The following is a 23,893-nucleotide window of genomic DNA, read 5'->3' on the forward strand; positions in this document are numbered from 1 at the left end:
GAGAATTCTGGCCCATACTTTCATGTGGCTTTCTGCGTCTGCAGCTCATCAGCCTTATTGAACACACCTCCACATTCACGTAGAGGACATCACGGTAGCACAGTGGGTAGCACTGTTGCTTCACAACTCCAGGGTCCCAGGTTTGATTCCCGGCTTGGGTCACTGTCTGTGTGGAGTCTACACGTTCTACCCGTGTCTGCGTGGGTTTCCTCTGGGTGCTCCGGTTTCCTCCCACAAGTCCCGAAAATGTGCTTGTTAGGTAATTTGCACATTCTGAATTCTCCCTCCGTGTACCCGAACAGGCACCGGAATGTGGCGACTCGGGGCTTTTCACAGTAACTTCATTTCAGTGTTGATGTAAGACTACTTGTGATAAAAAGATTATTTTTTAAAAACATGCGCATTAATCTTAATTTAGAGTTTATTAGATTCCATTTTATTAGTAGATGTTCTTCCTGATTTCACTCCTTAATGGCCTGGCTGTAATTTTAAAATGATGCCATCTCGTTCTGGATTCTCCTTCCCTGCCTATTTCTACCTGATCAAACCCCTAATAGAATTTTTAAATACCTCCGTTAAATCACTTCTTAATTTTCTAAACTCAATGGAATAGAAGCCAAGTTCATAAAATCTGCCCGCATTAATAAATCTGTTAAAACCACACAAAATTCTAACTCATTGCTTCAGCCAATATCCTTTCTGTAAAAATATTTATTTAAAAGAACATAAGAATCAGGGGTGGGATTCTCCGATATCGGCGCGATGTCCGCCGACCGGCGCCAAAAACGGCGCAAATCAGTCTGGCATCGTACCGCCCCAAAGGTGCGGAATCCTCCGCATCTTGACCGGCCGAGCCCTAACCTTGAGAGGCTAGGCCCGCGCCGGACTGATTTCCGCACCGCCAGCTGGCGGGAAAGGCCTTTGGTGCCCCGCCAGCTGGCGCGGAAATGTCATTGCCGGGCGGCGCATGCGCGGGAGCGTCAGCGGCCGCTCACGGCATCCCCGCGCATGCGCAGTGGAGGGAGTCTCTTCCGCCTCCACCATGGTGGAGACCGTGGCGAACGTGGAAGGAAAAGAGTCCCCCCACGGCACAGGCCCGCCTGCGGATAGGTGGGCCCCGATCGCGGGCCAGGCCACCGTGGGGGCCCCCCCGGGGCCAGATCGGCCCGCACCCCCCCCCAGGACCCCGGAGCCCACCCGCGCCGCCGTGTCCCGCCGTCCCAAAGGTGGTTCAATCCACGCCGGCTGGCGTGGGTTGACAGCGGCGGGACTTCGGCCCATCCGGGCCGGAGAATCGCTGGGGGGGGCCCGCCAACCGGCGTGGAGCGATTCCCGCCCTCGCCGAATATCCGGTGCCGGAGAATTCGGCATCCGGCGGGGGCGGGATTCACGCCAGCCCACCAGGTCGGAGAATCGCGCCCCAGAAGCAGGCCACTCGGCCCTTCAAGCCTGTTCCAACATTCAATACGACCATTGCTCTTCTCCACCTTCACACACTATCCACATATTCCTTAATCTGTACCCGGAGATAATTTTTGGTTTGAAAAATATTTTTATTCAAGTTTTAACATTTTAACAATTAAACATAAGGGGCGAGATTCTCCGACCCCCCGCCGGGTCGGAGAATCGCTGAGGGCTGGCGTGAATCCCGCCCCCGCCGGTTGCCGAAGTCTCCGACCAGAGATTCAGCGGGGGCGGGAATCGCGCCGCGCCGGTTGGCGGGCCCCCCCGCTCGATTCTCCGGCCCGGATGGGCCGAAGTCCCGCCGCTAAAATGCCTGTCCCGCCGGCGTAAATTAAACCACCTACCTTACTGGCGGGACAAGGCGGCGCGGGCGGGCTCCGGGGTCCCCGGGGGGTGCCCCCACGGTGGCCTGGCCCGCGATCGGGGCCCACCGATCCGCGGGCGGGCCAGTGCCGTGGGGGCACTCTTTCCCTTCCGCCTCCGCCACGGTCTCCACTATGGCGGAGGCAGAAGAGACTCCCTCCACTGCGCATGCGTGGGAAGCTGTCAGCGGCCGCTGACGCTCCCGCGCATGCGCCGCCCGGAGATGTCATTTCTGCGCCAGCTGGCGGGGCACCAAAGGCCTTTTCTGCCAGCTGGCGGGGCAGAAATTCATCCGGCGCCGACCTAGCCCCTCAATGTTGGGGCTTGGCCCCCAAAGGTGCGGAGCATTCCGCACCTTTGGGGCGGCGCGATGCCCGTCTGATTTGCGCCGTTTTGGGCGCCAGTCAGCGGACATCGTGCCGTTTCCGGAGAATTTCGCCCCACATGAAGTACATCGCATTTACAAAATAAAACCAACCTAAAATAATAATAATAAAAATCTTTTATTATTGTCACAAGTAGGCTTACATTAACACTGCAATGAAGTTACTGTGAAAATCCCCTAGTTGCCACATTCCCGCACCTGTTCGGGTACACCGAGGGAGAATTCAGAATGTCCAATTCCCCCAACAGCATATCTTTCAGGACTTGAGGGAGGAAACCGGAGCACCCGGAGGAAACCCACGCAGACACCGGGAGAACATGCAGACCCTGCACAGAGAGAGACCCAAGCCAGGAATCGAACCCAGGACACAGGAGCTGTGAAGCACCCTCATAAAAATTGTTTTCAGCAAAAAGACTGGCAGACACTGAAACAAGAATAAAAACCACTGTAGACTGTTCATCTTAACTGACTGCACCTGGCCTGCCAATGATAGGGGAAGGCTATCCCACTTCAGCAAATCTGCCTTAACCCTGCCCACCAAACCCGAAGTTCAACTTGAGGAACCGGGCCCAGACCCGAGCCAGCTGCAGATACCTAAAGCGGGTTGTCACCCGAAATGGCAAACGCCCACCCCAACTGGAGAAGATCCACAAAACACTCACTTTTTCCCAAATTTTATTTGTAGCCTGAAAAAGCCCCAAATCTCCTAAGCAATCCCATTATTGCCCCCACTGATGACCCAGATTGAAGATATACAACAGCAGGTAATCAGTGTACAGAGCCACCCTATGCTCCACCTACCCTCCTCTCCCTATCCCCCTCCATTTTTCTGAGCACCTCAGCGCAATGGCCAAGCGCACTATTGCCAGCGTGAACAGAAGGGGGGGCATCGGGTTACCTCTGCAACGCAAAGTACCCTGAACACATCTTGTTTATGCACACACTCTCCACTGGGGGTCCTTATACAACAGTTTCACCCAAGCCACAAACTTAGGCCCAATCCCAAACCTCTCCAACACCACAAACAAATAACGCCACCCCACATGATCAAACACCTTCTCTGCATCCAGCCACTTCCCTTCTCACCGAGAAAGCATCACATTCAACAGACGCTGCACATTAGATCACAACTGTCTGCCTTTCACAAAACCATCTGCTCTTCACCGATCACCTTCGGGAGGCACTCTCCAGCTGTATCCCCTTCGCAACCACATCCTCAAACATCTCCACCAGCAGCAGCTCCAACTTATCCAGAAATCTCTTATAAAACGCCACGGGTAGCCATCCAGTCCCATCATCTGCATCTTCCATATTGCCACCCGTTCTTTCCCCACCTCCACAAACTTCCTCATGTCTGACTATCCTCAGGAGGCCCCGACTTACACAGATTCTTATAGAACTCTTCAAACACCTTATATACCTGCTCCGGTGCCACCACCAACTCCCCTGCCCTGTCCCAGACTCGAACAATCACTCTCACTGCCGCTCGCCAACAAGCAGCTGGCCTTCTCCGCATACTCATATACATCCGCTTTCGCCCGCCTTAATTGCCAAATTGCCTTTATCTTGGTCAGTGTTCTGGATGCGAAGGCGACAGACCTTTCTGCACTAGTGGGCATCACGGTAGCACAGTGGGTAGCACTACTGCCACACAACACCAGGGACCCGGGTTCAATTCCTGGGGTGACCGTAGAGTTTTCAGGTTCTATCCGTGTCTGCGTGGGTTTCCTCCAGGTGCTCCGGTTACCCCCCATTGTCTAAAGATGTACAGGTTAGGTGGATTGGCCATGATAAATTGACCCTTAGTATCCAAAAAGATTAGGTGGGGTTACTGGGTTATGGGATAGGGATATGGTTGTGGTGTGGGCCTAGGTGGGGTACTCTTTCCAATGGTTGGTGCAGACATGATCGGCCAAATGGCCTCCTTCTGCACTGTAGGGATTCTATGAAAGGAATCATATTCGTTATTTTCGCCTGCAGTTCCTTCCTGCTCACCCGAAGATCCTGGGTCGGATCCTCCGCACACCTTTCATCTACCTGCAAAATGTCCTCTACCAACCGTTGCCACTCCTCTCTTGTCTCCCTGTCCACCTGAGGCTTACTCAAGGTAACCTCACCCCCTCACTACTGCTTATAAAGTTTCCCACACCACTGATGGCAACACGTCTACATTCCTATTAAATCCTACCTAGTCCTCAATCACATTTCCCATTTTTGGGCAAAAAGTTGGATTTGCCAACAACCCCAAGTCCAGCCTGCAAGTAGGCATCTGTGCCGACCCCTTTTCCAGGACCATATCCATCCAATGTGAAGCATTGTCCGAGATGACAATCACAGAATATTTTGACTTCCACCCCTGCCAACAGCACCTTTCCCATTACAAAAAAGTTATTGTGTACTGCCGAAAATAACGAATACTCCCTCTCCCGCGGGTGTAGAAACCTCCATGGGTCCCCCCCATCTCCCTCATTAATGTAGCCAACACCTTCGCCTGCCCTGAGGGGGTCAGCAAACATGACTTGGACCTCTCTACCTTTGGATTCAGTGCTGAATTCCAACCCCCCCCCCCCCCCCGTATTAACTGGTGCGTATCCAAATTCGGAATGGCAGCCAACATCTTCACAAATCCTCAACCGTCCCAAGTCGGGGTGTATGCGCTAACCAACGCCACCAACCTCCCCTCCAAAGCACCCATTACTATTACGTACCTACCCACCCTGATCTGCCACCACATTCTCCATCTGGAACCTCACTCTCTTACCCTTATCACTACCCCCTGAGTCCTGTTTTCCATGCCCAAGTGGAATACCTGACATACCCAACCCTTCCACAACCTCACCTGTTCCTTCACCCTCAGATGGGTCTCTTGCAACAGCACCACGTTGACTTTCAAACTCTTCAAATGAGAGAAAACTCTCTCTCACTTCACCGGTCTCCCCAACCCTCACACGCCCCACGTTGCCCCCCGCCCCTGCTTCCGTTTGCTCCCCAACTTGTGTCTGCTAGTGCGGTGGCCCCATGCTAGACCACCCTCCCCACATAGTAAAAACAAACCAACACCCTAGCCCTCCGCACCTAAACCTTCCAAACTCCCAAAACAATAATCCCTCAAACCCAAAAGCAACAAATACCAACCGATAAACTCCAACCCATCCCTTCCCAAACACCACTTAACCAAAAAAAATAGAGAGGAAAAAACAATGGGTGTGGCTCCACTCGGCCAGCTTGCTCCTGCCATCTTTCCTCCTGCTAAACTCCCCACCAAACTCACTGGCGGACTTTCATTCACCCCCTTTTTTCCTGTATGCTTTTTCTGGGATTTCGACATCCTTTATTCACCTTAAACTTTCCCACGAATGGGGTTCAAAGGGCCAAAAAAACAGGTTCCAGCAGGAGCCACCAAACGTGACCTTCACCTACATGGCGCCACTGTAAGTCTCTACCCAGAGACCTGTTGAATATACTCAAGGATGGAGCATACACAGGCCTCTGGGGTAGAAAATGCCATAGATTCATAATCCTTTCCGTAAATTAATTCCTCCTCATTTCAGTGCTACATGATGGTCCCCTTATCCTGATACTGTGACCTCGTGTTCTAGATTCCGCAGCTCGGGGCAGATTTTACTCAGCATCTACCCAGTCAACATAATGACACATTTGAGATGTGGTGAACCTTGTTTGTCAACTATAGTCAAGTTTGCAGCATCATTTCCAGAGAATGAGATGCTAACCTGAGTCCGCACCAGGTAAATCTCATTGACTGCAGGATCATATTTTCATAGTTACTAAAGGTAGACTGCACTCTGAGAGTTGAATAGCAGCATTCTGTACATTGAAGGCGATTTGATTGCTATGCAGTCCTGATTAGAGATGGACTCTCTCTTTTCAGCTGTATTACGATCCCAGACCAGATCCCGACAGTGGCTAGGATACTTGACAGAAACCCCAATATTTAATTATAATTTTATAAGACTGAGAAAAGGGATACCTCGCTCCAGGAGTGATTCATGTAAAATAGGCATATGGTATAGCAAACTTTATTACTAATACAATATTAAGATATGTTTAACATCACACAAGAAAATACCCTTTTCACAAAACTATTCAATACAGTGAATACAGTAACCCTTAACTGCTATCTTAATTTCCACTCAAACAATAAACCATATCGGGTCACAATCACTTTTAAATACAATTAGCAGACTCCTGAATATTTGCTGTAAAGATTTGTCTTGGGATACTCCACTTTAAGAAAGAAAGATCTTGGGGTCTATGTTCATAGATCTTTGAAAGTTGCCACTCAAGTGGATAGAGCTGTGCAGAAGGCCTATGGTGTGCTGGTGTTCATTAGCAGAGGGATTGAATTTAAGAGCCGTGAGGTGATGATGCAGCTGTACAAAACTTTGGTAAGGCCACATTTGGAGTACTGTGTACAATTCTGGTCGCCTCATTTTAGGAACGATGTGGAAGCTTTGGAAAAGGTGCAAAGGAAATTTACCAGGATGTTGCCTGGAATGGTGAGTAGGTCTTACGAGGAAAGGTTGAGGGTGCTAGGCCTTTTCTCATTAGAACGGAGAAGGATGAGGGGCGACTTGATAGAGGTTTATAAGATGATCAGGGGAATAGATAGAGTAAACAGTCAGAGACTTTTTCCTTGGGTGGAACAAACCATTACAAGGGGACATAAATTTAAGGTGAATGGTGGAAGATATAGGGGGGATGTCAGAGGTAGGTTCTTTACCCAGAGAGTAGTGGGGGCATGGAATGCACTGCCTGTGGAAGTAGTTGAGTCGGAAACATTAGGGACCTTCAAGCGGCTATTGGATAGGTACATGGATTACGGTAGAATGCTGGGGTGTAGATTGATTTGTTCTTAATCTCGGACAAAAGTTCGGCACAACATCGTGGGCCGAAGGGCCTTTTCTGTGCTGTATTTTCTATGTTCTATGTGGAAAAAAGAAAGAGACCTGCCACCCTGTCAGAATAATGCAGAATCTCTGGCTGTATTTCTTCAGAAACCTTCTCAGCTTCCCTTCCAGTTAAAAACTAACACTGAAAACCTCCACACCTGACTGCTTCAGCCCCTAGCTCCTCCCATTAACTACATCATTTTATTAAGCTGAACACATTGGGCTGGATTCTAAGGAGCCCCGTGCCGGAATCACGTTCAACATGGGGGCGGAGAATCCACTTTCATGCCAAAATCAGGCCCGGTGCCTGAGAATCAGTGGACTGCGGAGTACGCCACGCGGCTGAGGGCCCCTTGACAGAGGCCAGCCCAGAAATTGTCTGCTCACGACCAGCCGAGTTCCCGATGGCGTGGAACTAACTATCTATTGCCGGTTGGGATGCTGGCGTGGCGGCTGCGGACTCAGTCCACGGCTGCCCTGGCGGGGGGATCGGACACCGGGGTGGGGGGGGCTTTATAGGCGGCCGGGGGCTAGATCCGTGCGGTTGGATGCTTGGGCGCACGGGGGTGTCTAATTTCTGTGTGTGGCGCCGCGGTCCGAGTCCGCCATGGAACTCGCCGCTATCCCTGGAGGCCACCGCCCTGCGCAAGCACGGACTCCAAAACGGAAGTGCGGGGGCCCATATCCGCAGCTAAAGCTGCATGAATTACTCCGGGTCCCTGCTAGCCCGCTGCAGGGCATTGAATTGGCTGATCTTTTTTACAGGAATCTCTGGAGTAAAACTCCAGCGTTTTTACGTCGGCGTGGGGACATAGTCCAGCCCACTGTCTCTAACTATCTACTCCCCAGGGAACCGTCTTAATACAAATAAAAGTCCATTAGCCCACATGTTTTATGATGCTTTAATTGCACCTCTGGCTCCAAAATGCCTGGCTGTCTTTCAAACCAGGGGCGTCATTCTCCGACCCCCCGCCGGGTTGGAGAATGGCCGTTGGCCGCCGTGAATCCCGCCCCCGCCCCCGCCGAAGTCTCCGCTCCCGGAGATTGGGCGGGGGCGGGAATCCGGCCGCGCCGGTTGGCGGGACCCCCCGCTGGATTCTCCGGCCCGGATGGGCCGAAGTCCCGCCCAGGAATTGCCTGTCCCGCCGGCGTAAATCAAACCTGGTATTTACCAGCGGGACCAGGCGGCGTGGGCGGGCTCCGGGGTCCTGGGGGGGGGCGCGGGGCGATCTGACCCCGGGGGGTGCCCCCACGGCGGCCTGGCCTGCGATCGGGGCCCACCGATCCGCGGGCGGGCCTGTGCCGTGGGGGCACTCTTTCCCTTCTGCCTCCGCCACGGTCTCCACCATGGCGGAGGCGGAAGTGACTCTCCCCACTGCGCATGCGCGGGAAACTGACAGCGGCCGCTGACGCTCCCGCGCGTGCGCTGGGAAACTGACAGCGGCCGCTGACGCTCCCGCGCATGCGCCGCATTTCCGCGCCAGCTGGCGGGGCAACAAACGCCATTTCCGACAGCTGGCGGGGCGGAAATCCCTCCGGCGTCGGCCTAGCCCCTCAATGTTGGGGCTAGGCCGCCAAAGATGCGGAGACTTCCGCACCTTTTTGCCGGCGCGATGCCCGTCTGATTTGCGCCGGCTTTGGCGCCAGTCGGCGGGCATCCCGCCGTTGGGGGAGAATTTCGCCCCAGGATTTTTAAAGACATGACTGCAGCAGTCATACACACACTAACCCAGGCTTTTAACCCTTACTGCACCAAATACATATAATGCAATATTTCTGAAATTCCTACATTCATCACACATGCCCTGAAATGGTGTTGGTGACCATGGATTTCCATTGGATTGGTCCACGATTATGTTTGACAAAGTGCTGCAGTGGCTTGCCGTTGCTGTTGCATGGCTGACCAGGAAACTCTCCCACTGTCCTGCTTTCTGGCAAATAGGCTGATAATCAAAATGTTTGACCACACTATGAATATTCCTGGATCATCAATCCTGGGTAGGACATGAACCCAGACCTTCTTGCTCAGTGGTAAGGACACTACAGCTGTGCCACAAGATCTTCCCAGCGTTGGACTCGGCCGCTTTAAAAATATATTTTCTTTCTGAAATTTGTGTGATTAGTGGCTGGATTTTCTACGCCCCCCCCCCCCCCCCCCCCCCCCCCCAGCCGCTTGTTTCTCAGCGACACACAGTTCACTGGCAGTGGGATTCTATACTCCTGCCGCTTGTCAATAGGATTTCTCATTGAGGGCATCCCATGCCGCCGGGAAACCCGTCTGTGGGGGTGCCCAGCCGGCAGGAACAGAGAATCCCAACTGCTGGAGAATTACGGCCTACATCTTTATTTAGGTGACAGTAAAACTGACTGTCCTTTAGGATTGTTTCTTCACATCTGTATCCTGTATTTCTTTCTGTTCAGCGTGAAGAAGCTGAAACCAAAGCTCGTGAGGCAGCTGAACGCCAGAGACTGGAACGGGAACAGGTCACCCAGCAGATCGAACAGGAACGGCACGAGAGAAAGAAGGTTAGGATCGACGGGCAGGTGGAGAAACATGAGGGAGGCAAGGTCTCGGTCAAAGAAAAATATGAAAATCTCTTTTTATTGCTGATTTTTTGTTGCAGAGAATAGAAGAGATCATGAAAAGAACCAGACGAAGTGATGCTGGAGAAATCAAGGTAACCACCGCAATCTAATACTCACCCTTAAGTCGCTCTTAAAGCTCATTCTTAAGTCACTCTTAAGGCTCTCAACTTCTCCATAAACAGAAAGGTGTTTTATTATTCTGATTTCCTCCTTTACAAATGGTTGGGTATTTTCCCAACCCTTAAATTTGGAAATGTTCCAATCCTCTATGAATAACTTGCACAGCAAACTGGAAGTATAAAGGAGTTGGTTTATTTTTACAGAAGAGTACATACGATGGGGGTCTCGCATTGTCCACCTCTTTTTACACTCACATAATAAATGGGGGGTAAGAAAAAAGGTAGCAGGTTCAGGTCACCACCACAATAAAAATACAAATTAGGATGTTACATGCGTCCAGAGTCCAGAATCAACTGGAATGTTCCTTCTGTGGGGAGGTTGGCTGTTTGGAGAATGTCCCCACCTTTCCGGAGTGAAGCTTGTTCAACAGAACAGTGGCAGGTGCCTGGGTTCCATTCCAGCCTTGGTTGACTGTGTGGAGTTTGTACGTTCTCCACATGTCTGCGTGGGTTTCCTCCGGGTGCTCCAGTTTCCTCCTACAGTCCAAAGGTGTGCAGGTTCGGTGGATTGGCCATGCTAAATTGCCCCTTAGTGTTCAAGGATGTACAGGTTAGGTAGGGTTATGGGGATAGGGCAGGGAATTGGGGACTGGATAGGGTGCTCTTTCAGAGGGTCAATGCAGACTCGGACTCCTTCTGCACTGTAGGGGTTCGATGTAACATGCCGCGGGGGAGCTGTAAAATCCCGGCCAGAGTGTCTGGTCATTATGTTATTGCTATTTGTAGGATCCTGCTGTGCGTAAATTGCAATAGTGACCAGTCTTCAAAGGTACAGCATTGGCTGCGACGCACTTTGGGAACTCCTGAGGTTGTGAAAGGTGCTATAGAAATGCAGGTTTATTGGGGTTTTTCTTTTTGCCCCTTCTTTACAAGTTCTGATCATTCCACTTTCTGTTTTGTTATAACCTGCCTGCTTACCATTGGCTGTGGACTAATGACAATCCCACAATCCTGTGGGAGTATGAGCTTCCCCAATGAGGGGGGCGGAGAAACCATTAGTAAACTCCATGTATAAATAAAGCTGGCCAGTTTGGAACCAGCAGGAAGCTGTGTGCAGCAAGGTCGTGGCCCTCACAAAAGTTTGTTTTCCAGAAAGAAGAAATTAAAGCAGAAATTGAGCCCACCAGGAATGGGGAAAAGGAACTTCAAACCACAGCCTCTGTGAAACAAGGTCTGTTTCCCTGCATATTTGCCCATCCCACCATTGTGATCCTTCGAATTGAAAGCATGGCAGAGAACAACATGTTCATAAGACCTAATCATTGGAGTAGAGCTTGAAACATCCAAATACATCATCAGCTGCAATCGCAAGTGAAATGTTCCAAAATGGCTGGCAAACAGTTTATTTTGCAGAAACCACTGCAGTCTGACTATTTTTGGTTTTAAAGTGTGATTATTTGGGAAATCAGTAATGTAAGGAAGAGCTGGCTCCAAATACAACAAATCATCTTATTCACGAGTAAAATACTGTGGATGCCAGAAATCTGAAATAAAAACAGGAAATAAGTAAATACTCAGCAAGTGTCTATGGAGAGAGAAACAGAGTTAAGGTTTTGGGCAGATGACATTACTTCAGAACATCTGATGATAGATCATTGACCTGAAACGCTGGTCTGAATTTTCCCGGTCTCGTCAACTTTCATTTGGAGTTGCGACCAGGAGGAAATTTCGGAGAATTGGGTTGGCTCCCTGACCCGTTCCCATGGGAGTCCCCAAATGTGATTGTGCCAGCGGAATTTCCCATTCCGAATTGTCCCCTTGAGGTTTACCAGGATGTTGCCTGGTATAGAGGGCATTAGCTATGAGGAGAGGTTGGATAAACTAGGTTTGTTCTCACTGGAACGACGGAGGTTGAGGGGCAACCTGATAGAAGTCGACAAAATTATGAGGGGCATGGACAGGATAGTCAGAAACCTTTTCCCAGGGTGGAAGAGTCAATTAATAGGGAACGTAGGTTTAAAGTGCAAGGGGCAAAGTTTAGAAGAGATATGCGAGGGAAGTTTTTTTACACAGAAGGTAGTGGGTGCCTGGAACTCTCTGCCAGAGGTGGTGGAAACAGGTGCGGTAGTGAAGTCTTATTAAATACATGAATAGGATGGGGATAGAGGGATACAGACCCCGGACGTGTAGAAGCTTTTAGGTTACACAGGCAGCATGATGGGCGCAGGCTTGGATGGCCGAAGGCCTGTTCCTGTGCTGTACTTTTCTTTGTATTTGTCTTTGTCTTTGATATGCAGCAGGCGAGGTGAGGCGGTGAGTACATCCTTCGGGGGAAGAGGGTTATACTCTGGAATTGCAATTCTATTGTCCCTTGGCACTGCCCGGAAACTGTTTCCCTGGCATTTGCCTCTGGCACATGTCCATGGCACTGCCCCCTGGCACTCTTCCCCAGGAAGAACTCCAGAATTGCCCATGGCTCTGCCTGGGCACTACCCTCTGGCACTAGCCCCCCAGAAAGAGACATTGCACCGCTCCCTGGCACTCTCCCCTGGCATTGCCTGCTGGGGAAAGTGCCAGGGGGAATTGCCAGCGGGGGATGTTCCATGCAGGGGAGTGGGGGGTGGTGGCTGTTCAGTGGGGGACCAGGGTTTGTATATTTAATTTTAGCATCCCTCGATCTTTTAAAAGCTAAGCTGCTGGCTGGGCGGCGAGGGACCCGCCCATTCATTTTTATCAGCGATGTGCTGAAATATGGGGCAGGGCAAACCGCATTTGGGGCTGGCGGCGTCCTCACTGTTTTCCCGCCCACTGCGCCACTCTGCCTATTTGTGTGAACATTCCGGCCACAGTGTCAGACTTGCTGAGTATTTGCAATGTTTTGTGTCTGATTGTTGTGTGGAGGCATCTCAGTGTCTTATTGTTATGTGGAGCCAAATTGCGGAAATGAGCACCTGGCTTAAGAAATGCTGTCTGATTATCTTCCCTTCACAAGACCAGAGAACAAATAAGCAGTAATCAATGCCTTAGAGTTGTGTTGACTATTTCAGCAGCTTTTTTCCAGGTCTGTTAGTGTAGAAGATTGTAGTTTAGTCGGGCAGTATGGTCGGCACGGGCTTGGAGGGCCGAAGGGCCTGTTCCTGTGCTGTACATTTCTTTGTTCTTTGTTCTTTGTTTGTTTTCGCTGACAATCACAAAGCTGTCACTACACAAAGTGAACTGAGGGGCATTTCCGTCTCAAACTCCTGCAGTGACAGGGTGAGGATTTATTCTAGTAGTCCACATCCGCACTCTGATCCTGATTCTGCAGCCAATTTACAGCTTCAGTCAGGTTGCTAAGTTCGTCCCATTGGCTCAATGCTTGACCATGTCAGCCCAGATAATGTGCTACCCTACCATATAAAACAGTTTAAGCCAATTTAAAGGTGAATCTTTATGGGAACACCTTTTTCCAAATCATTTGTGTTTTTACGGTAGTATTGGACCATTTGTTCAAGATACCATGCCATGTGAGCGTACCTTTAAGAAATGGGTGTTTAAGAAATGTACCTTTAAGAAATGGGTGTTTATCAGTGATGTCAGAGTGTGTTGGAGCTGAAGCCAGACAAAGCAGGTATACTGTTGATCTCTCTGCCATGAAAAGACTATCTCTTGATCATTTGGTGAATTCAGAATTATAAATGTTCTCAGTAGTGAATGTAAACCTAATGTGCTTCTGTTAAAAGGTGTTTCTTTTGTTTTCTGGATGTTGTTTGGGAAGTTATTAAGGATTACTTAGTGTTATATTATTTGGGGGTTGTATTTGAATTGATGGCTGCTAAGATGTTCACAGTATGTTTTAAAAAGGTTAACTTGAGTTCATAGAATAAACACTGTTTTGCTTTCACAAATACTTTTCCATTTCTGCTGTACCACACCTGTAGAGTGGGCCGTGTGCTCCCCATACCACAATCTATTAAAAGTTGTGGGCCAGGTGAACTCCATGATACACTTTGGAGTTCTCTAAACCCTGGCCCATAACACCAAACTAAGAAAGTGTTGAACTGTCTTGGATAGAATGGCTGGAATTTCAGAAAACAAACCTCAGAGACCACAAACGTATACAAATTATTGGATGTCTTTACATCCCAACTGATTCATTAATGTGCTAGAAACCTGCCAAGTTTGCCCAGTTTGACCTAGATGTGACTCCATTCACACACCAACGCGGTTTATGCTCAACTCTGGACCTGCTCAGTCAGACGATCAGTTATGTAAAACCCTCACATCATGAAGATGACCCACCACCGTCACCACCACTAAGTACCTGCCTTGCTAGCAATGGCCACATCCATTCGTTGATAATAGCCATCTTACCTCTAGGCAGCAAGATTCAGCATCTAGTGACTATCTGTATAAATAAATCTGTGATTCAGAGGGGCGCTGCAGGCTCGATGGGTCAAATGGCCTCTTTCTGCACTGTAGGGATTCTATGGAAGACCCTTTACTTTGCTCTAAAAAGTTCTTGTCTTTACTTAGTATCAAGAAACACATCAACTTGGATACTGATCCACTAAATGTGGTACACTTTTATCAATACCACTAAGGAATAGTACATACAATACCAGTTACTCAGTCACCCTGTGAGGTGGAGTATGCCTCAGTGGTCACTCCATCAGTGAGCTCTCCCTGCGTGACTTTGGAGTGACTGACCAAATTGCTGTAACTCACAGCAGCAGTGAGGTCTCTGCGCACTTGCCCTTTATACTGATTTTTAGCTCAGGCCTTGTGCCATATAAGGTAATACCTGTTTTTAATCCTTTTAATTGGTTTTCAAGTATATCAGTGTCTTTTCTCTTGCCATTATGGCCTGAACCTCTCTCGTAAGGCCATGCTTGAAGGAATAGAGGCAACCTGACTCTGTTTTGTTATCTCTCACACTGTTATCAGTCCCCAGGTTGGCACAGACAGACATCTTTATTAACCCCAACGAGTGCATAAAAGTCTTCCTCAAAGTTTGAGGCCAGCTCTCCTGCACAATTTCATTCCTTTTGCAGACTTTGCTAATTCAAGGTTGTGTCTTGACTAAATTACCCATCCTGCCTTGTGCCCACAATGCAGTTCTCCACGAATCTTCAGTCAGGCTTCTGCTTCTCCTCGATGTTCCATCTTACCACCAAAGGGCAAACACCGCACTCACAGGGCACCAAGAGTCCGGTCTATGTTCATTAATATAAAATAAATAAACAGTTTCATGGTTAAAAAGTGACTAATACACTAACAGAAAGTAAATAACACATAAGCTAACAGTGGGCACAGATGGTGACATTTGTCCAGGGAACTAGCTGTCCTCAGTACTCGGGACTGAGGGTTCACACACATTGGTTGGAAATCAAAGGCTTCCCCACCATTCTTTGTTGGAGGAGACAAGGTCAGTGTTCCTAATCCACAGCAGGGTTATTTAATGATACAGCTGCTGCACGTAAGAACAGAAGAAATCGGAGGAGGAGGAGGCCATTCAGCCCTTCAAATCCACTCCATCATTCAACACCATTTTCGTGTACTATCCTCGTGTCCCTACCTATTAAGGTTCACACATTAAACTAAGCAAAGAAAGATGCAAGTGTTCCCATTTTATAACTGCTGGCTACCCATTAACGGTACAGCTCACCTGCAAACCATGAAACTCCCAGCCAAATAATGATGCAACCATTCACGGGAGCGGAATTAAATTTCCCTCTCCTGGAGTATAGAGATAAATGCAGAGGGGAGCACGCATCAGGAAGTGGGCAAGTTGATCAGTCTATCTCTTATCGATCTGATTTAACAGGTTGGAACCACACCTCAGACTCGGGGTTTAATGTGTGAATCTTAATAGGTAGGGACACGAGGATAGTACAGGAAAATGGTGTTGAATGATGGAGTGGATTTGAAGGGCTGAATGGCTTCCTCCTCCGATTTCTTCTGTTCTTACGTGCAGCAGCTGTATCATTAAATAACCCTGCTGTGCCCAGAGCAATGAGTAAAACTAGCTGAGGCTGGTGTATAAATTCAGATCTGTTACATTCCAGTAGAGGTCGACAAAGGATCCGTCAACCTGGAGGACAAGCAGCCAGAGGAGGCTCGGTGTCCAGTGGCCCTGGCTGACACTGTGCCAGAGCTGGAAGCAGTGACCGGAACTGAACAAGTGGATAATGTGGATGAGCAGCCCAATAGTGCGGATGAGTCGACAGATGATCTGCAGTCTATGGATGTGAGGTAAGCTGGATTGTCGACGTGTGTCCTTTTCGTCCAGAAAGGAACTGTTATTGAGACTGTGACCAAATCAGCAGGACCTGACGTTTATTCTGAGTAATCCTGGAGATTTGCCACCAATATTCTGCTGATGTATAAGAGTGATTATCACCTGTTTCCTCTGAAAAATCGACATTGCCCATTGCAAATTCCTTCTTACATCCTAAAATGATATGCAGTGGACGCGATTCTCTTGCCGCATTGCACTTAAGCAAGAGAACAACGTGGCCGGAGAATCCCAGGAGAGCCCTCCAGGGGGCCTCCCGGCAACCTCCGCACCTCGCAGGATTTACCCACATCCCGTGAGACATCAGAGTCGGAACTCCGCCCGAAAGGTGCGGGACCAAATGACGCTCGCGAAAGCCGGTCTGAAACCTACTTAAGATCTACCTGCCCAATATCCACCAGCCTCCCTCGATTCTCTGGCCTCTCCAGGGAGGCTGCAGCTTTTCAGCACTGGTCCACACAAACGTGGCCCCTGGGTGACCAGGGTAAGTTCAGGGTGGCCCCCCTGCTCTCCCCCTGGAAAGGGGACACCTTGGCACTGCTCAGCTGGCATCTTGGCACTGCAACCCTGGACCTGCCATGCTGCCAGTATGGCACTGGGTGCTGGGTAGCAGTGCATGGGTGCCCGAGTGCCAGGGTGGCACTGCCAAGGCTCAGGGGCTGAAGAGAGCCATGTCCATGAAATGAGGGTGGGGGTGGTTGAGGTGGGTGGGTATGCAGGGCAGGTAAGTAGGAGCCTCCAGGAGATTGGCGGGGTGATGGGTGGGGTTCCAGGAAAGGGGGGGGGGTGCTGTAAGGAGGCTTGGGGGGCATGAAGAGGTGGAGCACCCAGGGACCCCATAATGGCGTATCCTCACTTGGGGAGTGTGGGGTAGTGCCCATGTGTGTTGGGGGGTGACATTGCCCATGGGGGGGAGGTGTGGGGGACCCACAAGCTCACTTAAAGATCTGGGCACCCTTTCAAAATGGCAGCCTGAGCTCAACCCCCCAGTGCTAAAAGAAATTCTAAGTGTGGGCTAAACCGGTGAGAAACTCCCCGGGGCCCAAAGAAATGACTAAGTGTCACTGAATAGAGGTGAGGAACTTGGAAACCCCCTGAAAAACCTGACACATATGAACTTAGAAATTTGTCCGGAAAATTGTGCCCAGTGTCAAAGAATAGATTTTTTTTTAAAATCCCATTGTTGCCCCAAGTGTCCAACACAGCACTAAATGTTGAACTCAACAAGATTTGGGGATTGGGAACTCCAGCTAAAGCTGATGAGTTCAATGCTTTTAAGTAAAGCCTGACCAACAACAAGTGAATTTACTCAATGTTTGGATATCCAAAAAGATTTAGGGTTGGAGTAAAAATAATTTTATTCCATGCGAATCGCTAAACAAAGCGGCGAGGACTGGGTTCGAACCCGACCCCGGGTCACTGCCCATGTGGAGTTTGCACACTCTCCCCGTGTTTGCGTGGGTCTCACCCGCACAACCCAAAGATGTGCAGCTTAGGTGGTTAGCCACGCAAAATTGCTCCTTAATTGGAAAATAATTGAATTGGGTACTTTAAATTTAAAAAAAGGAATTGCTAAACAAACACTTTAAATGTTGATATTCCTTGCTATGAACTTGTAGTATAAGGGTCTGACCCCTAAAGGGATTCTGTGGAGCTATATACAGTACCGCTCATCACCCACACGGTGATGTAAGAGAACATATACCCTGCACTAGGAGTCAGTGTAATGTTGGACAGACGTGTGTAGGAGCAAGCATGGGGATAGCTCCTAGCTTGGAGTTTCTAGCAGTTAGTAAACACTTTACTATTGAACTATCTAAGACTAAGAATACCTTAGGAAGACCTACCGAGCTACGCTCAACCCCTTACACCAGAACTCAGAGCAATAAAGCAGCTTAACCTGGGGCAGTAGAACATGTAACAACTTTCAATTAGTATTATGATCCCAGACCAGAGCCCAACACTTGTTAGGATATCAACAGAACTCCAGTCACTGTTTAAAAAATTTGTAGAACTGTGAGGAAAGTATACTTTGCTCCAGGAGTGATTCCACGCACAAATAGGGATACAGTATATTAAAAACAAAATGTATTACTAACACAGTATTAAACTACTTAACATCACAGAATTAAAGCTTAAAATTACCAGTTAAATAATGCTCAACAATAAAAAGAAACACTTTTACTTCTAACTGACACCTCGATCTCCAATCAAGCAAAACCCATCACAGGTCAAAACCCACTTTTAAATAAAGTTAGCAAACACAGGATTGCTTGCCGTAGTGGATAGAAAATTCTTTGATAGACTGCTTGGAGAGAGAGAGAGATCTTTTCAGTAAACAGCCTGCAGATCCCTGTCTGTCAGATTAATGCTGAATCTGACAGCCTTCTGAAAAAGCTGTTGTTTAACCCGCAGCTTCCAGAAAACGAGCTAAAACTGACGTTACAGACTTGGTTCCTCTCGTTACTGAAATCACCCCCATTCCATTCAAATCTCATGACCTACTTACTTAAATTCAAACACAATGTCTTCAATTATCTACTCTCCAGAAATCATTAAAAAATCCCATTCGGCCTCTCCTTGTAAACAATAAGCATGACTTGAAAGAATGATGATTTCACTTTTATGACATCTTAATTACACTTTTGGCAGCCACAAAGTCTGTCTGTCTTTTAAACCAGAATTTTAAAAAAAGTTTGATGATCTAGCCATTGCCACACTACTGTCTGTCAGATCATTTTTTTAAAAACATTTTATTGAAGGCATTTTCAATATATACATAACCAAGAAGTCCAAAAGCCAACAGCGGTGACAGGAAACAAACTCATCCCCTCCTTGCACACACCCCAACAAACATTCCCCACTCACCCCGCTGCCAACACGGCACCCGCCCCCCTTTACCAGTTTATCACCCCGCCCCTCCTTCCAAACAGAAAATAAAACTAAATCGCAAGCCCCCCCCCCCCCACTAACAACTCAATACTCCTGAAAGAATATGATGAACAGCTTCCACCTTGAGGTAAACCCTTCCTCCGCACATCAAATGGAAAACTTGATCTTTTCCAAATTCAGGAACTCTACCAAATCGCTCAACCATACCCCTGCCTCAGGCGACTCCGGGTCCTGCCAGCACCACTAAATCTGTCTCCGGGCAACAGGGAAGCAAAGGCCAATACATCGGCCTCTCTCTCCACCTGCACTCCAGATACATAGAAGTTAGGAGCAGGAGAAGGCCTTTTGGCCCTTCGAGCCTGCTCCGCCATTCATCACAATCATGGCTGATCATCCAACTCAATAGCCTAATCCTGCTTTCTCCCCATAGCCTTTGATCCCATTCCCCCCAAGTGCTATATCTAGCCGCCTCTTGAATATATTCAAAGTTTTAGCATCAACTACTTCCTGTGGTAATGAATTCCACAGGCTCACCACTCTGTGTGAAGAAATGTCTCCTTGTATCTGTCCAAAATGGTTTATCCTGAATCCTCCTTGTGGTAGTCGGTATTAGGGGTATTACGGTACCCTGAATAATGCTGTAAGACCATTGGTGTGGGAGGTACCTGAGACTGCTGTTTTCATTGGTGAAGCCTGCCTGCTGGTTCCGCCCAGTAAGGCGGAGTATAAGAGCCTGAGTCTCCCCAGCAGCTGCATTCTGTACCTGCGCTGCTGGGGGAAACATCTAGTGCAATAAAACCTTCAATTGTCTTCAATCTCGTCTCAGGAGTTATTGATCGAGCATCACTCCTCAGAAAGATCCTCCGGACTCGGGGCTACCTCCAAAATCTTTGACATTACGTTCGAAAACCCTCTCAACCACAGGCATACCCAAAACACACTCCGGCCCCCCTGCAAACCGTCCACAACTGTCCTCCACCCCTGGAAAGAACCGACTCATCCTGGACACTGTCACGTGGGCCCCCTGTGCAGCATCTTAAATTGGATGAGACTTAACCTAGCACACAAAGAGGATGCATTCACCCTCCACAGAGCTTCCCTCCAACCTCCAGCCCCCAACGGCCCACCCAACCCTTCCTCCCACTTACACCTGACCTCATCCACAGCAGCACTCCTTCTTCATCAGCTCCCCATATATATCCGCAACCCTCATCCTATTCCACCTAACCTGCAGATCTTTGTACTGTCGGAGGAAACCCATGCAGACACGGGGGGAACGTACAAACTCCACACAGACAGTCACTCAAGGTCGAAATCGAACCTGAATCCCTGGCGCTGTGAGGCAGCAGTGCTAACCACTGTGCTACCTTGCCGCGCCTTCTCTGTTGCAGGAGTAAGTCGTAAGACTCTCTCCTCCTTCCTGGTATTCTAGGCCTCGATATCTAAAGGAACAATGCTGCCGTTCATTTTTAGAGCTATCTGCCTGCACATCCTGTGGGCCTAGCTAGGGTGCTCTTTCAGAGCCTCTGTGCAGACTCGATGGGCCAAATAGCCTGCTTCTGCACTGTAGGGATTCTATGGTAATGAGGAGCTTTGATAAGAATATTTTCATGGAGTCTGTTTTCTCTGGCTGTTGCCATCTCAGGTGACCAGTGGTTATCAATTAAACTGTCACCGAGAGAACAAGGGCACGAGGTTAGGAGACAGATATTAGAATATGGAACAGGGAGAGTTTCATAACAGGGAGAGGTTGAAGCAGAAACTATGTGAGGGAAGCATAGACAAACATCAGTTGGTTTAGTATTTTATTCGTCCATCAAACAGGCTCTGAATTTTAACTCTCCTTGCCTGACAGAAAGGGGAGGCGAGGGAGGCATTAAAATGGAGGCTGCAAATTACCCCACCATGTCTTCCCACCATGTCCCCATGACCTTCCACCCCTTCAAATTTGGGGCGATTGGTTTAAATGGTTCAACAGAACCCGCTTGTTAATATTTCACAGTGAGTTACTGATTAGTGCACCAGAACACTGGAGAAACGAGCCCCCAACCCCCTTGTTCCTGCTGGTTGATCTGAACGACAGTGGATCACATTATAAATGTTTGATATTTTCAGCAGAATTGTGACATTAGAGGCCCGAGTGATCTAGAATCTATAATTCCCCAAAGAATTGCTGAGACTGCTGTCCATAGTTTGAGGAGTGAGCTGCAGTATAAAGTGAACCCTCTGAAGGCGATGGGCCCAGACGGGATCCCTGGTCGTGCACTCAGAGCCTGCGCGGACCAGCTGGCAGAGGTATTCACGGACATCTTTAACCTGTCCCTACTCCACTCCGAGGTCCCCACCTGCTTCAAGAAGACCACCATCATACCGGTACCAAAGAAGAACCAGGCAACGTGCCTCAATGACTACCGACCAGTGGCCCTGACTTCAGTCGTAATGAAGTGCTTCGAGAGGTTGATCATGAAGCGCATCACCTCCATACTCCCAGAAAGCCTTGATCCACTGCAATTCGCATACCGCTGCAACCGGTCCACATCAGACACCATTTCCCTGGCCCTACACTCATCCCTAGAGCATCTCGAAAACAAGGACTCCTATATTAGACTCCTATTTATTGACTACAGCTCCGCCTTCAACACCATAATCCCAGCCAAGCTCATATCAAAGCTCCAAAACCTAGGACTTGGCTCCCCACTCTGCAACTGGATCCTCGATTTTCTGACCAACAGACCACAATCAGTAAGAATGAACAACAACACCTCCTCCACAATAGTCCTCAACACCAGCGCCCCGCAAGGCTGCGTACTTAGCCCCCTACTCTACTCCCTGTACACACACGACTGCGTGGCAAAACTTGGTTCCAACTCCATCTACAAGTTTGCTGACGATACGACCATAGTGGGCCGGATCTCGAATAACGATGAGTCCGAATACAGGAGGGAGATAGAGAACCTAGTGGAGTGGTGTAGCGACAACAATCTCTCCCTCAATGCCAGCAAAACTAAAGAGCTGGTAATTGACTTCAGGAAGCAAAGTACTGTACACACCCCTGTCAGCATCAATGGGGCCAAGGTGGAGATGGTTAGCAGTTTCAAATTCCTAGGGGTGCACATCTCCAAAAATCTGTCCTGGTCCACCCACGTCGACGCTACCACCAAGAAAGCACAATAGCGCCTATACTTTCTCAGGAAACTAAGGAAATTCGGCATGTCCACATTGACTCTTACCAACTTTTACAGATGCACCATAGAAAGCATCCTATCGGGCTGCATCACAGCCTGGTATGGCAACTGCTCAGCCCAGGACTGCAAGAAACTTCAGAGAGTCGTGAACACCGCCCAGTCCATCACACAAACCTGCCTCCCATCCATTGACTCCATCTACACCTCCCGCTGCCTGGGGAAAGCGGGCAGTATAATCAAAGATCCCTCCCACCCGGCTTACTCACTCTTCCAACTTCTTCCATCGGGCAGGAGATACAGAAGTCTGAGAACACGCACGAACAGACTCAAAAACAGCTTCTTCCCCACTGTTACCAGACTCCTAAATGACCCTCTTATGGACTGATTTCATTAACACTACACCCTGTATGCTTCATCCGATTCCGGTGCTTATGTAGTTACATTGTATATGTTGTGTTGCCCTATTATGTATTTTCTTTTATTCCCTTTTCTTTTCATGTACTTAATGATCTGTTGAGCTGCTCGCAGAAAAATACTTTTCACTGTACCTCGGTACACGTGACAATAAACAAATCCAATCCAATCCAATTAGGCTTCCATTAACACTGCAATGAAGTTACTGTGAAAGCCCCGAGTCGCCACACTCCGCGGAGCGCCTGTTCGGGTACACAGAGGGAGAATTTAGAATGTCCAATTTACCTAAGAAGTACGTCTTTCAGGATGTGTACTTTGTTAGGGGGGGTGGGAATGTTGCCGTGGCGAGGGCCCGGAGGGTCGTTCCCTTTCAGGAGGACTCCTCCAGCCTCCCCCATTCTGTGTTTGGCTCCCGTATCCATCCCCTCACCCACTCGGCTGTGGCTGCCCATTGATAATACTGTACATTCGACAGGGCCGGAGCCCCCATGTTTTTCCTCCTTTGCAGTGTTGTCTTGGGGATTCTTGGGTTTTTGCCTCCCCACACAAACGCCATGATCTTTTTGTCCACTTTGTGGAAAAAGGCCTTGGGGATGAAGATCAGTATGGATCTAAGGAAGATGAACCTTGGTAGTACGTTCATTTTGTTCGTCTGCCCCCGTCACCACCAGGAAAAGCGGGAGCGCATCCCATCACTGTAGGTCCTCTATAACGTCCTCCGCCAGGCTGACCAGATTCCATTTGTGAATCCGTGTCCAGTCCCGGGCTATCTGGATCCCCAGGTAGCGGAATTTGTTTTGGGATAGTTTGAATGATAGTCCCTCCAGCTCTGTCCCGCCCCCATTCGGATTCACCGGGAATACCTCGCTCTTGACCAGGTTGAGTTTGTAGCCCGAAAAGGCTCCGAAATCTTCTAGCAGTTGCATGATTGCTTTCAGGCCGTTCTGTGTGTCTGAGATGTAGAGGAGCATGTCATCCGCATAGAGCAATACTCTATGCTCTCTGCCCCCTTTTTGATGCCCTTCCACCTTTTTGCATCTCGCAGGGCTGATTTAGCACAGTGGGCTAAACAGCTGGCTTGTAGTGCAGAACAAGGCCAGCAGCACAGGTTCAATTCCCGTACCGGCCTCCCCGAACAGGCGCTGGAATGTGGCGACTAGGGGCTTTTCACAGTAACTTCATTGAAGCCTACTTGTGACAAGAAGCAATTATTATTATTATTATTAATTGCCAGGGGTTCAATTGCCAGGGCCAACAGAAGCGGGGATAGTGGGCATCCCTGCCTTGTGCCCCTGTGT

General features: G+C 49.0%; 1 protein-coding gene across 14 annotated transcripts in view; it reads left to right on the forward strand.

The window, feature by feature from the left end:
• Positions 1–23,893, forward strand: part of LOC140428209 (MAP7 domain-containing protein 2-like) — a 300,511-nt gene that overhangs the window by 270,918 nt on the left and 5,700 nt on the right. For 13 of the 14 annotated variants that reach the window (XM_072514408.1, XM_072514402.1, XM_072514412.1 and 10 more), the window contains 4 exons: positions 9,544–9,648; positions 9,747–9,800; positions 10,980–11,058; positions 15,875–16,061. In XM_072514408.1, coding sequence (XP_072370509.1) covers positions 9,544–9,648; positions 9,747–9,800; positions 10,980–11,058; positions 15,875–16,061 — 425 coding nt within the window. The remainder of the gene's footprint in view (positions 1–9,543; positions 9,649–9,746; positions 9,801–10,979; positions 11,059–15,874; positions 16,062–23,893) is intronic. The other variant, XM_072514399.1, reaches the window with a different exon arrangement.

The sequence above is a fragment of the Scyliorhinus torazame genome, chromosome 8, assembly GCF_047496885.1.
Source record: "Scyliorhinus torazame isolate Kashiwa2021f chromosome 8, sScyTor2.1, whole genome shotgun sequence".
Lineage (NCBI taxonomy): Eukaryota > Metazoa > Chordata > Chondrichthyes > Carcharhiniformes > Scyliorhinidae > Scyliorhinus > Scyliorhinus torazame.